This window comes from Erithacus rubecula, assembly GCF_903797595.1.
Source record: "Erithacus rubecula genome assembly, chromosome: 13".
NCBI classification, from domain to species: domain Eukaryota; kingdom Metazoa; phylum Chordata; class Aves; order Passeriformes; family Muscicapidae; genus Erithacus; species Erithacus rubecula.
The window spans coordinates 1,722,322-1,739,754 of NC_136665.1; the positions used below are offsets into that span (position 1 = coordinate 1,722,322).

The window sequence follows — 17,433 nt, forward strand, 5'->3', positions numbered from 1 at the left end:
GCAATAATGGAATTGTCTGTATTCCAATAATCCACATTCCAATACTCCATATATCCATATTGCAATATTCCATATTCCCATATTGTGATAGTCCCATATTCCCGTATTCCCATATTCCAATATTGTAATATTCCATATTCAAACATTCTAATATTCCATATACCAATACACCGATTATCCCATATTTTAATGTTCCAATATTCCACTATTCCCTTCTCCAATATTCCACATTCCAAAATTCCAATATTCCACATTCCAATATTTCAATATTCCAATATTCTAACATTCAATATTCCCGTATTTCAATATTCCATATTCCAGTCTTCCTATATTGGAATAGTTCATATTCCTATATTCCAATATTTCCAACATTCCAGATTCTAATAATTCATATTCTCATATTCCAATATTCCAATATCCCCATTGACCAATATTCCAATATTCTACTTTCCATTATTCCCATATTCCAGTATTTCAAAAATTCCACATTTCAATAATTAAATATTGGAATATTCTATATCCCAATATTCTAATATTCCAACACTCCCATTCTCTATATTCCAATATTCCAATACTCCAAGATTCCATATTCCAATATTTTAATATTCGCTTATTCCCGTATTTCAATATCCCAATGTTCCATATTCCAATATTCCAGTATTCCATAATCTAATATACAGATCTTCCCAGATTCCAGTACTCCAATATTCCACATTCCAATACTCCAATATTGCATATTTCAGTATTCCAATATTGCCACATTCCAATATCCCACATTCCAATATTCCATATTCCAATACTCTAATAGTACATATTCCAATATGCCAATATTTCATATTCCAATATTCCAATATCCCATATTCCAGTATTCTAATATTCCAATATTTCATATTCCATTGCTCCAACATTCCACATTCCAATATTCCAATATTATAAATGCAAAAATTCCAATATTCCAATATTCCATATTCAAATATTCAAATTTTCCAGTATTCCAATATTCCAATAAACCAATATTCCATATTCCAGTTATTTTCCAGTGTGTTTGTGATGGAACTACTCTAAAGCTTACAATCAGAGAATTGAGTTGGAAGGGACCCCCAAGGGACATTCAGTTCAGCTCCTGACCTTGCACAGACACCTGAAAATCCCACCCTGTTCCCATTGTCGAAATATTCTTTGAGCTCTGGCAGCCCTGGGCTTGTTCCCATTCATTGGGAGCATGTTCAGTGCCTAACCTGGAGAAAAACCTTTCCCCAGTTCCCAGCCTGTCCCTCCCCTGACCATTCCAGCTGTTCTTCTCGCATAAGGAATTTTTCCCATTTACATAGGACCCGCTTTTTTCTGGGTTTGGGCAGGACAGAGATTGAGTGGTGCCAATTTTTATGGGATCTTCCTTCTTCACGGCAGCTCTTTCAAGATCTGAGTAGCAGCAGCTTGCATTTGGGCAGGGAAGGGAGACTTTTCCTTTGGGAAGGGGGATAAGCGTGTGGGGAATAACGAAGTACAAAAAACCCAAATTTCCCGCAAGGTTAAGCATTCTTAGGTATAACTAAATACAAAATACTCAGGTCCAAATTTCCAGCAAATTTAAGCTTTCTGGGGAATAACTAAGTACAAAATACCCAAATTTCCAGAAAGGCTAAGCATTTTCTACTCCCTCTAAGCTCAGTAGCAGAAGCATGGATTTACCTTTCTTTAAAATACAAAATGGTTGTTGCTTAGGAAGTTCTGCTTTATTTTCTTCTTTGTTTGAGATTTGTCTGTTTTATTGGGGGGTTTTTGTGTGTTTTTTTTTGCTTTTTGCTTTTTTGTTTTTTGGGGGGGTTTTGTTTTGTTTTTGGTGTGGTTTTTTTTTTTATTTTTATTTATTTTTTTAGCTGAGAGTCTTCAAACTGGCCAAGACCTGGCCCACTCTGAACATGCTGATAAAAATCACTGGCAACTTTGGTAGCACGATGATAGAAGTTTTTTTTTTTGCTGGATGAGGACTTTAAACAATCACGTCTAAATAAGCATTTGTTGCTGTCTGATTAGGAAGAGGGAATGATCCAGCAACACACAAAAAACTTCTCTTGCTTAACTTTGAGAAAATTCAGCCTGGGAAAGATCTGATCTGCAGATGAGAAAACAACAGCCTTCAGCAGTGTCCACAAGCATTTTGCAATAAAAGCTGAAGATACGAAACTGGGGATAGACCTGCACCTGAGGGAAAAAAGAAGCTAAAGGAAGCAAAACCTGGCATTTAACCAACCAGAAAATTCCATAATTTTGTGAACAGGGAAAGGTCCTGAGTATTAAAAAGAGGATGGAGTTTTCTTCTAAAAGCTGCCGACTGGCTCAGTCATGAGATGCTGATGTGTGCAGGAGCTGCAGTGGAACTGCACTCCTCACTGCTTACAGCCAGTGCTGGCTCCCGCCGAGGCTGCGTGGCCAAGAGCAGCCCCAGGAGCAGCGGGCAGAGGCAGAGCAAGGTGGGGAGGAAAAAGAGGGGATGGCTCTGGGCAGGGTCCCTGGCCAGGAGCAGCCCCAGAGCGCCTCTGCCTTTCAAGGGCAATCTGGTCCCCGCTCTTTCTCCTCCCCACCTTGCTCTGCCTCTGCCCGCTGCTCCTGGGGCTGCTCTTGGCCACGCAGCCTCAGCGGGAGCCAGCACTGGCTGCAGCCCCAGCGGCTCCTCGGGACAAGGCCCAGCAATTGGGAGGCCAATGAAAGCACTGGGCAGCAGCAGAACCCTCAGCAGAGTTATGTGGACAACCACTGACCATGCACAACTCCACAGCAGCCTCACTGGCAATGTTTGCTGCCTACAAGCGGCTATGAAATGAAGCTGTCTGAGGGGGAAAGCAACAAAACACTCACCATTTCCTCTTCCAGCAAAACCAGGTTCCTATACAGCATAACATGAAGACAAGCTCCAAAACAACCAGAAATGCCATTAACTGCACCCAGCAGCGTGTATCCTGACAAAAACCCTTTCCATCTTCCTTCTACAAATTGGGAACGTGTGTTGTGGTGCCAACTGCATCTGTGGGAGCAATGGAGTGTCTGAGCCTGTGCTGTGTTCCACTGCTGAGCTGGCAGCTCGCTGGATACAGCCAGGACACTCTCTGTTTCCCCAGAGCTGGGGCCTGGGGCACCTTGGCCCCCCTGGCACAGGCTGTGCCACCCAACAAAGCCCAGAGGGCCGGGAGGAGAGCCCGGGGGCAGCGCAGCTGCTTGGGCAGTGGCTCCTTCCAGGGACCCAGGCCCAAGCCAGCCCTGAGCAGCCACTGCCAGCCCCGAGCCTCCCTGTCCCGTGACAGCTGCCCCAGCCCCAGGGGACGCAGTCAGGCCCTGTCAGGACCCAGTGCAGCCCCTGTCCAGTCAGGAGCCAGGGCTTGCTGTGGCCCTGGGCTCATGGCAGGGCTCCTGCTCGGGGCTGCTCCTGTGCCTTGGGCCTCTGGGCACTCAGGGCAGCTCCGGGAGCAGCTGCAGCAGGAGGGACCTTGGTGCACGAGTCCCCTTTCCCAGGGGCTGGGAACGAGCTCCAGAGGCCTGGAAACAGAGGCACCTCCAGCTTTGGCTGCTGCTGGGCCGTGCAAGGGCAAGGGCTGAGCCTGGCACAGCAATTACCTCCTGTGTCTGTGTCTGTGCCTGTGCCTGTGCCTGTGCCTGTGTCTGGCATCGCTGTCCCTCTTGCAGGAGAGGCTGGCACCGAGCCACTGTTTCCCCTGCGAATTGATTCCTTCTGCACAGACTTGTACTCTATCACTTGAGAAAGGAAAAGGGATAGCTAAATCAGATGGAAATATTCCCCATTGGAGAGCTGGCATCTGCCAGAGCTGGGCTTGGCAATCACATGGATAAGGTTCAAAAGACATCTAAGCTTTTATGCAGAGCCAGGGCCTTCACTCTCATAGAAATTCTGAGTCTGAGGTGCAGAAGGAGCGAGGGGATTACACAGGGCCAGGGCACACACAAGCACGGCTCTGTCCTGGCACCTGCAGCGATGTCCCCCAGGCTGAGCTTTGGGCTCTGAGCTGGCAGCTGCCCCAGGGGGAGAGGCCTTGACCTACCCTCACCAGCTCCCAGAGGCTGTTCCCTGGATGTGGGTTGGGAAGCCAGATCACCTTCTCCAACAGGTTCGTCTGCAAAGAAAGGCAGGACAGAACAGTCCTCAGCACTGCAGAAGATCCTCAGGCTGCCTGGGGCTGGCCAAGGAGCCGCATAAGGCACAGACCTGCGGCACAGCCCTGGGCCCTTCCCTCCCCTCTCTGCTCTTCTGTGTGGCTGCACAGAACACATGGAAGGAGACACTGGCATTGCACGTGGGAAGAGCATTGACTGCTAAATGCACCTTCCTCCCACTGACAGTGAGCTGTGGGATCACCCAGGGCTCCAGAAGGGAGCAGGGCAAGGTTTCCAGAATGCTTCAACCCTGGCAATATGTAAAGGGATTAATCACAGGGGTGAGACCTTGCCAAATTGACACAGACTATTCTGTCAGGAAAGGCACACTCAGAACTTGCCCCCACCAGGCTCTAGAATCTTCACACAGCCGTTCACCAAATTTTCTAAATAACCCATGTCAAAATCCCAACCAAGAAGGGAGCACAGATCAGAAGCATTGCCATGGTGTTCTGGGATTCCCTTCTGCCTTAGGGACCTGGGCACTGCAAGGGGGTTGGGCAAGGCTGTGAGAACAAGATGTGAATGGGCATGGCCAACGTTGCAGAGGAGCCTGGGGAGCTCTGGACACTCCACACTTTTTACAGGCCCTGTGCACCATCCCTGGCAGGGAGGCAGCAGGCATGGCAGCTCAAGGCTCAGCAGGGCTCAGGCCCAGAGGCACAGCAATTACCTCCTGTCACTGTGCCTGGCATGGCCTCCCTTCCTGTGGCAGAGACTGGAACAGAACCACTGCTTCCTCGGGGAAATGCTTCCTTCAGGCCAGTCTTTCCTTTCATTGCTGGATGAAGGGACAACAGGATCAGATGGAGCCGTTCCCCATTAGGGAGGTGCCATCCTAAGGAGGCAATGCTTGTCAAATTCATGGATATGGATCAGGATATCATAAGAATTTTCTGGATTTGCCAGGGCCCTCCCTTCTTCAAAAAGCTGCCCTTACTGATCTACCCCAAGACTGGGAAATTTCAGGGGATCTCAGAGTGTGCATGGCCTGTGGGGCACATTGGGCTCCCTGTCAGCTGATGCCAGAGGCCTTCCTGCAGAGGCTGGGGAGAAGCTGCAGCCAGGCCAGGCTGGGAAACAGCCCTGCAGGGTGTGACAGCAGCAGCAGGGCAGTGAGGCTGCCATGGATCCCCTCCCGCTGTGCCGGGCACGGCATGTCCAGATGTGCAGGGAAAGCCCCCGGCTGCTGAGTGTCAGGAGAAGGCTGAGGGAAATGCACCCACCACAGCGTCTCTCCAGATCACTCAGCATCTGGTCCAGAAAATGGGATGCCTCCAGAGACTCACTATTTCCTATTTGTTTGTTCTTCTTTCTCAGGGAACCTCAAGAGAAGATATTTCAATTTTTTCAGGAATGGATCCCACAAAAGCAGTGCTCAGCCTGTGGGGTCAGCAGGGACACACTACTCACCCCTTTGATCAGAACTGGGCTTGTGTGCAGCATCCAGCAAAGGACCAGGAAAAGTCTTCCCTACAGACACAGCTGTAACTCAACAGCCACAGAAGATTCAGTCACATGGTTCCTACTAGGTTGTCAATGATTATTCCTTGGTGGGACAGTGAGAACATACCTGCAGGAGGATCCAGAGACTGCAGATTTTCAATGAAGCCCAGCTACTTGAGAAGCTTTCCAAACACTCTCACCTAGAATGGAGCACAGATGCGAAGCATTTCCATGGTGTGCTGGGATCCCCTTCTGCCTTAGGGACCTGGGCACTGCCAGGGGGCAGGTAAGGTTGTAAGACCCTGATGTGAACGGACAAGGCCAAAGCTGCAGATGGGCCTGGGGAGCTCTGGGCAGACTCATGGACACTCTGCCCCCTATTTCTATGCTCTGTGCAACATCCCTGCAGTTGCAGCACCCAGGGCTTCTGGGGCTTCTGTCAATCCCAGTGAGGATAACCTCCATAAAAGCCTTGGGAAAATTGCCACAGGCAGTGCAACAACCATTCTTCCTAACCCCACTCTGTCCATCTTCATGGCCAGCTCCCCCAGCCCCAGGGGATAGAGTCAGGCCCTGTCAGGACACCCTGGAGCCCTGATCTCCCCCTCTGCCCTTTCCCCAACATGGGCACCCCTTGCAGCCCCTCCCAGGTTTTGGGCGGTGTCTCCCACAGAGGGAGCCCAGCAGGACTGCTCAGTACCCGAGTGCCCTGAGCCTGCTCGGGATAATTCCTCTGGGCTGTGCCGCTCTTGTGCGGGCTGTGCCCGCTCTGCCCAGAAGCAGAGATGGCAGCTCAAGGCTCAGCAGGGCTCAGGCCCAGAGGCACAGCAATTACCTCCTGTCACTGTGCCTGGCATGGCCTCCCTTCCTGCAGCAGAGCCTCAAACCGAATCACTGCTTCCTCGGGGAAACACAGCCTTCAGCACAGTGTCACTATCCAGTTCTGGAGAATGGGACAGATGGATGAGATGGAATCGTTGTCAAAGGGGAAGGTGGCATCTTCAGGACACAGTGCTTGTCAAAGACATGCTTAAGGATCAAGAAATCATATCAAGCTCAAAGACTGGCCAGGACACTCCTTTCTCCAAACAGCTGCACTTTTTGCTATACCCTGAGATAGGGAAATTTCAGGGGATCTCAGGGTGTGCATGGTCCATGGAGCACTTTGGGCTCCCTGTCAGCTGATGGCAAAGGCCTTCCTGCAGAGGCTGGGGAGAAGCTGCAGCCAGGCCAGGCTGGGAAACAGCCCTGCAGGGTGTGACAGCAGCAGCGGGGCAGCGAGGCTGCCATGGATCCCTTCCCGCTGTGCCAGGCACGGCGTGTCCAGATGTGCAGAGAAAGCCCCCGGCTGCTGAGTGTCAGAAGAAGGCTGAGGGAAATGCACCCACCACGGCGTCTCTCCAGATCACTCAGCATCTGGTCCAGAAGTCTCTCTGCCTCCAGCAATTTCTTGTCTTCCATGTCTGCGTTATCCCAACTAGATGAACCTGAATGGAAAGTAGTTCCATTTCTGATTCAGGCTGCTGGGGCAGTGGGTGCATTGAGTGCTCCAAGTCACTCCCCCAGCTCTGCCTTCCGCTCAGGAGCAGGGGCAGAGGCAGCACGTGCCTCCAGTGGCCACACACTGGGATGGAAGAGCCTCTCTCAGGGCAGTCAGCAGAGAAAAGATGCCCTGGAGCTGCCAGCAGCCCTGAATCCAGTCCCTGCCAGGGCCAGGGCTTGGGAGTGGCAGCAGGAACAGCTCAGGCTGCCTGGATCCAGCCAAGGAGCCACACAAGGCACAGCCCTGGGCCCTTTCCTTCCCTCTTTGCTCTTCTGTGTGGCTGCACAAAGCACATGGAAGGAGACACTGCATTGCACATGGGAGGAGCATTGACAGCTAAATGCTCCTTCCTCCCACTGACGGAGATCCTGTGGGATCACCCAGGGAAGGGTGATCACCCAGAAGGGAGCAGGGCAAGGTTTCCAGAATCCCTGAACCCTGAGATAACCTTAAGGGAAGAGGCACCTGAGTGAGCTCTTGCTGCACTGTTTTACTGTGAGGAAAGGGATGCTGAGAACTTGCCTCCAGAAAATCTCGATTGAAATTGTCATCCATCCAAGCTGCAGGAATAACATTCTCGGCTTGCTCATCTAGAAGGGAACACAGATCAGAAGCATTTTTGTGGTGTGATGTAATGTCCTTCTGCCTTAGGGAACTGGGTACTGCAAGGGAGTCAGGTATGGCTGTGGGGGCCAGATGTGAATGGATATGGCCAAAGCTGCCAAGGGGTCTGAGGAGCTCTGGGCTGGCTCTGGTCACTCTGCACACTCTTTCCATGGTGTAACATCCCTGGCTGGACTAGAGAGGACCAGGACCCCTGTGTGCTCACTCCCTCCCACAGAGGAAAGCCTCTCTATAGCCCTATGCAAAACCATTCCCAATGCTTCCTAGGGAGAAGGGAGCACTGTCCTGGGAAAGGGGAGCCAGGCCGCCGGCTCACCTGCTCCCTGCGCTGGCCACGGAGCTGCCTGGGCAGCCCTGGCAGGCAGGGCCACAGCCAGGAGGAGCAGGAGGAAGAGGCGCAGAGCAAGGGCCATGGTGCCTTGCCCTCTGCCAGTGCCGCAGCTCTTGCTGCCACCGCTGTGCTGCCAACGCTGTCCCAATGTCAGCACCACTGCCGCCGCCGCCACTGCTGCCTCAACGGTTGTGCTCCACTGCTCGGTGCCTGTGGTTTCAAACAAAGAGGTTTAAAGTTTTATTTTATATAATGTAGTTATAATTCCATTTCTAAGCAGTTCAATTGTGATCTGTGAAATGAGAAGGTAGGAAATTTAACCAACCACTCCTGAACATAAGCACTGCAGCTTCAGGAACATGGAACTCATCACCATCTAAGAGAGCCAAATTTATAAAACTAGAAAAAAGCTTCATTCAACTTGACTTTATGCTGTCAATGTCATTTCACATGCAAAAGGGCCCTAGCAGGTAGATAACAAGCTGCATCTTGCATTTGGAAATTTTTTTCTTCAAATTAATAAAAAGGAAATGGGGAGTTGTCACAGTACAAGTCAGCTTGTTGCTGGGTTGATTCAGCCATCCATGGGAGAAGCAGGCTGATCTGATAGACAGGCCTCCAGGGAACAGTGATAGTACAGACTCGGAACCAGACAGGGATTTGACAGTGAGTTCCAGCCCAAGCTGCAGAAGCTATTAGTCTAAGAGCTGAGCAGCCCGAACTTTCAACGAATCGTAAGTGCTTGATGAGGAACATTAAGAACAGTATTAAAGGTGAAGTTCAAAAGAATAAAGTGCTTTTTGTGACATGAATCATACAGTGCGGTGTCTCTGTCTCAGACCCAGACAACATTGCACTGGCCCTGCTACCTTCAGGAGCTCTGGGTGATCCCACAGGATGGCTGTCCATGGGAGGAAGGAGCATTTAGCTGTCAGTGCTCTTCCCATGTGCAATGCCAGTGTCTCCTTCTGTGTGCTCTGTGCAGCCACAAGAAGAGCAGAGAGGCAAGGGAAGGGCCCAGGGCTGTGCCTTGTGTGGCTCCTTTTCCAGCCCCAGGCAGCCTGAGGATCTCCTGCAGTGCTGGGAGCTCTTCTGTCCTGCCTTTCTTTGCAGGTGAACCTATTGGGGAAGGTGATCTGGCTTCCCGACCCACATCCAGGGAACAGCCTCTGGGAGCTGGTGAGGGTAGGTCAAGGCCTTTCCCCCTGGGGGAGCTGCCAGCTCAGAGCCCAAAGCTCGGCCAGGGGGGCATCGCTGCAGGTGCCAGGACAGAGCCGTGCTCGTGTGTGCCCTGGCCCTGTGCAATCCCCTCACTGCTCCTGTAGCTCAGTGCTGCCCAGCACTTCAACAAGAGGGAGGGCCCTGGCTCTGCTCTAAAATCCCAGCAGTTTTTTGAACCTTATTCCTTGATTTGGCAAGTTGCCAGCAGCAAAATCAGGTACGTTTCCATCGGATGCAGCTGTACCTCTTCTTTCCTCAAGGGACTAAGCAAAAGACTACATGGAGACACTTCCCAGAGAAGGCAGTGGATCATTGGCAGCCCCTGATGAATGAAGAAAAGAGAAACCAGGCACAGGCACAGGAGGTAATTGCTGTGCCAGGCTCAGCCCTTGCCCTTGCACGGCCCAGCAGCAGCCAAAGCTGGAGGAGCCTCGGCTTGGAGGCCTCTGGAGCTCGTTCCCAGCCCCTGGGAAAGGGGACTCGTGCACCAAGGTCCCTCCTGCTGCAGCTGCTCCCGGAGCTGCCTTGAGTGCCCAGAGGCCCAAGGCACAGGAGCAGCCCCGAGCAGGAGCCCTGCCATGAGCCCAGGGCCACAGCCAGCCCTGGCTCCTGACTGGGCAGGGGCTGCATTAGGTCCTGAAAGCAAGAACTTGACAGTTCTTCACATCTGTCCCTATCTGCCCTTGGTGCACCCCTGTCTTGAGTGTGCCCCAGCATGCACATCTCTGAAAAAAGAACCCCTGCCCCTGAGGACCCTGGCTCTGCTCCTCAGCCTACTCTGAAGTTGGGCAGCACCTGTCCGCCAGGCCAGGGCTTGGCAGATGTTTCATATTCAAATAAAGAAATTGAGTAGTAACAGCTATCTCCAGGTGGTAACACCATCAAAGCCCACACAGCACCAGCACTGGCTGAGCTCCATGTCCAGGAGCAGCCATGGATGCCCTCGGTGCGGGCAGGCAGGAGCCAGGCAGGGGCTGCTGTGACCAGCGGCAAGGCCTCAAGGGGCAGGGGGAGCCCGTGCTGAGCATCCCTGGGCTTAGGGCAGGGCCTGGACAAAGTGGAGGGCTGGACAATCAACCACCTTGTGAAGTTCAACAAGGGAAAATTCCAGATTGTGCACCTGAGACGGGGCAGCCATGGATGTATGAGCAGGCTGGAGAATGAGATGCTGGAGAGCAGCACTGTGCAAAGGAGCCTGGGAATCATGGTGGATGGAAATTGCATATAGTCAGCAGTGCCCTGGCAGCCAGGGGACACATCTCCGTCCTGAGGGGCACCAGGCCCAGCATGGCCAGTCAGGCCAGGGAGGGATTGCCACTCTCTGCTCTGCTCTGGGGTGGCGTCACCTCAAATATTGTCTCCAGTTTTGGGCACTGCAGTGTAAAATTGTTCAAGAGACGGCAGGGAAGATGGTGAAGGGCCTAAGGGGAAGCTGTGTGAAGAGCAGCAGAGAACTCTTTGTCTCTTTTGCCCGGTGGAGACTGATGAGACACCTCATCAGCGTCTGCGACTTCCTCATGATGGGAAGAGGAGAGGCAGGAACTGATCTCTTTCCCTTGTCCCCACTGATAGGGAATGGCCTGAAGTTGTGTCAGGGGAGATTTAGGCTGGATATTAGAAAAAGGTTTTTATCCAGAGGACAGCTGGGCACTGCTACAGGCATCCCAAGGCAGCACCGCATTTCACAGAACTCCAGATGCATTTGGACAATACTATCAAGCACATGGGGTGACTCCTGAGGGTGCTCTAGAGCAGGACCAGGAGAATTCATGAGCACTGTGGGATCATTCTTACTCAGCATATTCTGTGATTCAGTGATTCTGTTTGTTACAGTGGAATATCTGGGCATGAATCTCTTCAAACAAGATATCCTGGAAAACAGGGGAGCCAACAAAAGCATCTCCAGCCTCACCAGCAATGACAGCAGGCAAAAAAATGGTTTTGCTAAGCAAAGGCCCTTTAATAAAGCAAAATATTTATAATAAGGACAGTGCAATGTATAGATGGGGGTGCACTGTGGGAGTACAGCAGAGGCCATGAGGTCACAGCAGGCCCTGGGGTGACAGCAGGCTGAGGTCACAGCAGGCCCTGGGGTGACAGCAGGCTGAGGTCACAGCAGGCTCTGAGGTCACAGAGGTCCCAGAGCCCCAGGGTTGCACAGCACCACAGGCACCGAGCAGTCAGTCCTGGAGCACAACTGTTGCGGCAGCAGCGGCGGCAGTGGTGCTGACATTGGGACAGCGGTGGCAGCAAGAGCTGCGGCACTGGCAGAGGGCAAGGCACCATGGCCCTTGCTCTGCGCCTCTTCCTCCTGCTCCTCCTGGCTGTGGCCCTGCCTGCCAGGGCTGCCCAGGCAGCTCCGTGGCCAGCGCGGGGAGCAGGTGAGCCGGCGGCCTGGCTCCCCTTTCCCGGGACAGCGCTCCCTTCTCCCCAGGAAGCGTTGGGAATGGTTTTGCATAGGGCTATAGGAAGGCTTTCCTCTGTGGGAGGGAGTGAGCACACAGGGGCCCTGGGCTGCTCCAGTCATCCATCCAGGGATGTTGCACAGGCCATGGAAAGAGTGTGCAGAGTGACCAGAGCCAGCCCAGAGCTCCCTAGGCCCCTCTGCAGTGTTGGCCATGTCCATTCTCATCTGGCTCACACAGCCTTACACGACCTGATTGCATAGCCCAATTCCCTCCCTAAGGATGAAGGGGATCCCAGCACACCATGGAAATGCTTCTGATCTGCGCTCCCTTCTAGATGAGCAAGCTGAGAATGTTGATCCAGCAGCTAGGATGGATGAGAGTTTGATCATTTGAGATTTCATGGAGGCAAATTCTCAGCATCCCTTTCCTCACAGTAAAATAGTTCTCAGTGCAGCAAGGGCTCACTCAGGTGCCGCTTCACTTAAGATCATCTCGGGGTTCAGGGATTCTGGAAACCTTGCCCTGCTCCCTTCTGGAGCCCTGGGTGATCCCACAGGATCTCTGCCAGTTGGAGGAAGGAGCATTTAGCTGTCAATGCTCTTCCCATGTGCAATGCCAGTGTCTCCTTCCATGTCCTCTGTGCATCCACACAGAAGAGCAAGAGAGGGAAGGAAAGGGCCCAGGGCTGTGCCTTGTGTGGCTCCTTTGCTGGCTCCAGGCAGCCTGAGCTGGTCCCACTGCCACTGCCAAGCCCTGAACCTGGCAGCAGTTGGGTTCAGAGCTGCTGGCAGCACCAGGGCGTCTTTTGTCTGCTGACTGCCCTGAGAGAGGCTCTTCCATCCCAGTGTGTGGCCACTGGAGGCACGTGCTGCCTCTGCCCCTGCTCCTGAGCGGAAGGCAGAGCTGGGGGAGTGACTTGGAGCACTCAATGCACCCACTGCCCCAGCAGCCTGAATCAGAAATGGAACTACTTTCCATTCAGGTTCATCTAGTTGGGATAACGCAGACATGGAAGACAAGAAATTGCTGGATGCAGAGAGACTTCTGGACCAGATGCTGAGTGATCTGGAGAGACGCCGTGGTGGGTGCATTTCCCTCAGCCTTCTCCTGACACTCAGCAGCCGGGGGCTTTCCCTGCACATCTGGACATGCCGTGCCCGGCACAGCGGGAGGGGATCCATGGCAGCCTCGCTGCCCCGCTGCTGCTGTCACACCCTGCAGGGCTGTTTCCCAGCCTGGCCTGGCTGCAGCTTCTCCCCAGCCTCTGCAGGAAGGCCTTTGCCATCAGCTCACAGGGAGCCGAATGTGCCCCATGGGCCATGCACACCCTGAGATCCCCTGAAATTTCCCAGTCTTGGGGTAGATCAGTAAGGGCAGCTTACTGTAGAAGGGAGGGCCCTGGTAAATCCAGAAAATTTCTATTATATCCTGATCCATATCCATGATTTTGACAAGCATTGCCTCCTTAGGATGGCACCTCCCTAATGGGGAACGGCTCCATCTGATCCTGTTGTCCCTTTATCCAGCAATGAAAGGAAAAACTGGCCTGAAGGAAGCATTTCCCCGAGGAGGCAGTGGTTCTGTTCCAGCCTCTGCTGCAGGAAAGGAGGCCATGCCAGGCACAGTGACAGGAAGTAATTGCTGTGCCTCTGGGCCTGAGCCCTGCTGAGCCTTGAGCTGCCATCTCTGCTTCTGGGCAGAGCGGGCACAGCCCGCACAAGAGCGGCACAGCCCAGAGGAATTATCCCGAGCAGGCTCAGGGCACTCGGGTACTGAGCAGTCCTGCTGGGCTCCCTCTGTGGGAGACACTGCCTAAAACCTGGGAGGGGCTGCAAGGGGTGCCCATGTTGAGGAAAGGGCAGAGGGGGAGATCAGGGCTCCAGTGTGTCCTGACAGGGCCTGACTCTATCCCATGGGGCTGGGGGAGCTGTTCCAGAGCAAAGAGGGATGGCGAGAGAGAGGAAGGTTGGGAGAGAGGGAGAGAGAGCAGGAGGAAGGTTGGGAGGTATGGCTGTGGCACTGCCTGCTGCACTTTTCCCAGTGCTTTAACCAGACTTTCTGCTGGAGGAGTGAGAGACCCCCATGTGCCCTGTGCTGCTCTAGCCACCACACAAGGCTGTTGCAGAGTGCCTGCAATGTGTGTGCAGCGTGACCAGGAGCCAGACAAGAGCTCCCCAGGCCCCTCTACAGCTCTGGCCATGTCCATTCACATCTGGCTCCTACAGCCTTACTGACTCCCCTGCAGTGCTCAGTTCCCTAAGGGAGAAAGGGATCTCAGCACACCATGGAATTGTTTCTGATCTGTGCTCCTTTCTAGGTGACATTCCAGGGAAGGCTTCTCAAGGCGGTTCAGTGGAAGATGGTTTGGAACTGTTGGGTGCATCTGGAGGTAATTTCTCAACTTTCCCTCATTGACAACATGGCAGGAAGCAGGTCACTGAAGCTTCTGTGGCTGTTGAGTTACGTCCCTGCTGACCTCTCAAGCTGAGCACTGCTTTTTTGGGATCCATCCACATGAAGTGGAACTACTTTTATTTAAGGTTCTCCAACAGGCAAGGCCCAAGACATGGAAGACAAGAAATCCCTGGAGGCAACCAAACTTCTGGACCAGATGCTGAGTGATCTGGAGAGACGCCATGGTGGGTGCAGTTCCTTCCCTTGCAATGCCCAGCTCCCCAAGGCAGAAGGGGATCACAGCACACCATGGAAATTATTCTGATCTGTGCTGCATTCTAGGTGAGGTTCCTGGGAAGGCTTCTCAAGGCGGTTCGGTGCAAGATGGTTTGGATCTGTTGGGTGCTACTGCAGGTAACTTCTCAGCTTCCATTCATAGCATAATCATTGACAACATGGCAGGATCCTAGCAGGTCACTGGACTAGATGCTTAGTGATCTGGAGAGACGCCGTGGTGGGTGCATTTCCCTCAGCCTTCTCCTGACACTCAGCAGCCGGGGGCTTTCTCTGCACATCTGGACATGCCGTGCCCGGCACAGCGGGAGGGGATCCATGGCAGCCTCACTGCCCTGCTGCTGCTGTCACACCCTGCAGGACTGTTTCCCAGCCTGGCCTGGCTGCAGCTTCTCCCCAGCCTCTGCAGGAAGGCCTCTGGCATCAGCTGACAGGGAGCCCAATGTGCCCCATGGGCCATTCACATCCTGAGATCCCCTGAAATTTCCTGTTCTTGATGTAGACCAGAACAGGTGGTGGTTGGGACAAGAGAGAGCCCTGTCACAGCCTCAAGAGTCTGGGTCTTTTCCTGATCCTTATCCATGAATTACACAATCAATGCCTCCTGAACATGCCACCACCCTGAATGGGAATGGTTCCATCTGATCCAGTTGTCCCTTTTTCTTTCTCAAGCAATGAAGCAAAAGAATGTGCAGATGCTGCCATATCCTGGAGGAAGCAATAGCTCTGTGCCAGCCCCTGATGAAAGAAAGAAGGAGATGCCAGGAACAATCACAGGCACAGGAGGTAATTGCTGTGCCAGGCCCATGCATGGCCCAGCAGCAGCCAAAGCTGGAGGTGCCTCGGCTTGGAGGCCTCTGGAGCTCGTTCCCCTGGGAAAGGGGACTCGTGCACCAAGGTCCCTCCTGCTGCAGCTGCTCCCGGAGCTGCCCTGAGTGCCCAGAGGCCCAAGGCACAGGAGCAGCCCCGAGCAGGAGCCCTGCCATGAGCCCAGGGCCACAGCCAGCCCTGGCTCCTGACTGGGCAGGGGCTGCACTGGGTCCTGACAGGGCCTGACTGTGTCCCCTGGGGCTGGGGCAGCTGTCACGGGACAGGGAGGCTCGGGGCTGGCAGTGGCTGCTCAGGGCTGGCTTGGGCCTGGGTCCCTGGAAGGAGCCACTGCCCAAGCAGCTGTGCTGCCCCCGGGCTCTCCTCCCGGCCCTCTGGGCTTTGTTGGGTGGCACAGCCTGTGCCAGGGGGGCCAAGGTGCCCCAGGCCCCAGCTCTGGGGAAACAGAGAGTGTCCTGGCTGTATCCAGCGAGCTGCCAGCTCAGCAGTGGAACACAGCACGGGCTCAGACATTCCATTTCTCCCTCAGAAGTGCTTGGGAAGTCCGATGCAGATGCCAAGAATCCATCGAGCACCCCAAGAATTTTCTGCCCCCAGGATGAGCACAAGTCCTGCATGATAGGCACTGTAGTGACACTGATCACTGTGCCACTTGCCATGGTCTTGTGCTATCTCGGGTTCCAGTGGTACAAGGGAAGGAAACAGTAAGTTGTTGTTGTTGATCTCCATCCTCCAGCTTCTTTTACAGCTGATGATAGCCAGGAATCATTCCCAGTGAGGTTGCTGTGGAGTTGTGCATGGTCAGTGGTTGTCCACATAACTCTGCTGAGGGTTCTGCTGCTGCCCAGTGCTTTCATTGGCCTCCCAATTGCTGGGCCTTGTCCCGGGGAGCCGCTGGGGCTGCAGCCAGTGCTGGCTCCCGCTGAGGCTGCGTGGCCAAGAGCAGCCCCAGGAGCAGCGGGCAGAGGCAGAGCAAGGTGGGGAGGAGAAAGAGCGGGGCCCAGATTGCCCTTGAAAGGCAGAGGCGCTCTGGGGCTGCTCCTGGCCAGGGACCCTGCCCAGAGCCATCCCCTGCTGGCCAGAGTCTTGAGGGGCAGCTGTCCAGCTGGGCCAAGCTGTGCCAGCAGCTCCAGCCGTGCTGGGGAGCCTTGCCAGCTCTGGGCCCTGCTGGGCACTAGGCTCCCTGTGTGCCAGGGGCAGCTGGGGCCTCAGACACTGCTCTCTGCACAGGAGAGCCCTTGAAGAAAAGCTGGAAGCTGGTGGTTGGTCCCGTGATCTCTACAGCCACAGCAGCAGCTCTGAGTCTGACCAATTTTTATTTGCACCACCAACCTCTGTGGTACATTGAGGACCAGGCCTTCACACATGACCGAAGATGAAACACCCAGGAAAGGATTTCAAAGTGCTCAACTGGACCTTCAGTGAGAGCTTCCAAAACCAGCTCGTCTTTTCCAATAAAGAGATACAGCTTTCACCCCAGTGTCCGTGTTGTACCACCAGCAAAGCCCACACAACACCAGCACTGGCTGAGCTCCATGTCCAGGAGCAGCCATGGATGCCCACAGTGTGGGCAGGCAGGAGCCAGGCAGGGGCTGCTGTGACCAGGGGCCCCGAGGGGGTTGGGGCAGCCCATGCTGAGCATCCCTGGTCTCAGGACACATCTCCATCAATGGCATCATCTGGACCTGGACTTCGAACTTCTCTACGGCCAAGCCCAGGAAAATATAGAATATTGGGCATATCAGAAAATTTATGTTAAAGTTGCTAAGGGTTATGTTCACCAGAAGGCCCTGTGGGGAAGGCTCAGCTGCAGGACGGGAAGTTGGAAGTTGGCTGGAGGTGAGTGGCAGTTTTGAGAAGGAATGTGTGGACAGCATTTGAATGGGCCGCAGACTGGTGGAAATGATGCATAGACAGATTGCAGCTGAGCCAGCCAATGGCTGCCCATCTTCTCTAAAGGTTTGGTTTGTCTGGTTGAAATTGAAGGTACAAAAGTGGGTGAATTCTGTAATAAAGCTATCTCTGTTGGACACATAAGGGGGTACATGCCTCTTTGTTCCCCATTTTTACAGGAAGCCATCAAGAGCATTTCCAGAGACACAGCCTGACCAGCAGTGTCAGCAGGCAAAACAAAGATTTTGCTAATCAATGGCCCTTTAATGAAGCAAACCATTTAC

The 17,433-nt window shown here is 53.4% G+C and overlaps 1 protein-coding gene and 1 long non-coding RNA gene across 2 annotated transcripts in view; one reads left to right on the plus strand and one right to left on the minus strand.

Moving 5' to 3' along the window:
- The window catches only part of LOC306807311 (uncharacterized protein), a 1,031,843-nt gene that overhangs the window by 930,173 nt on the left and 84,237 nt on the right, over positions 1-17,433 (minus strand). Inside the window, exons 3-4 of the mRNA XM_079316761.1 lie at positions 4,841-4,948; positions 4,056-4,127 (exon numbers count right to left, since the gene is read on the minus strand). Coding sequence (XP_079172887.1) covers positions 4,056-4,127; positions 4,841-4,948 — 180 coding nt within the window. The remainder of the gene's footprint in view (positions 1-4,055; positions 4,128-4,840; positions 4,949-17,433) is intronic.
- LOC306807389 lies at positions 12,745-14,544 on the plus strand. The gene is made up of 3 exons (XR_013775714.1): positions 12,745-12,821; positions 13,267-13,374; positions 14,281-14,544. It is a non-coding gene; the product is annotated as an uncharacterized lncRNA (long non-coding RNA).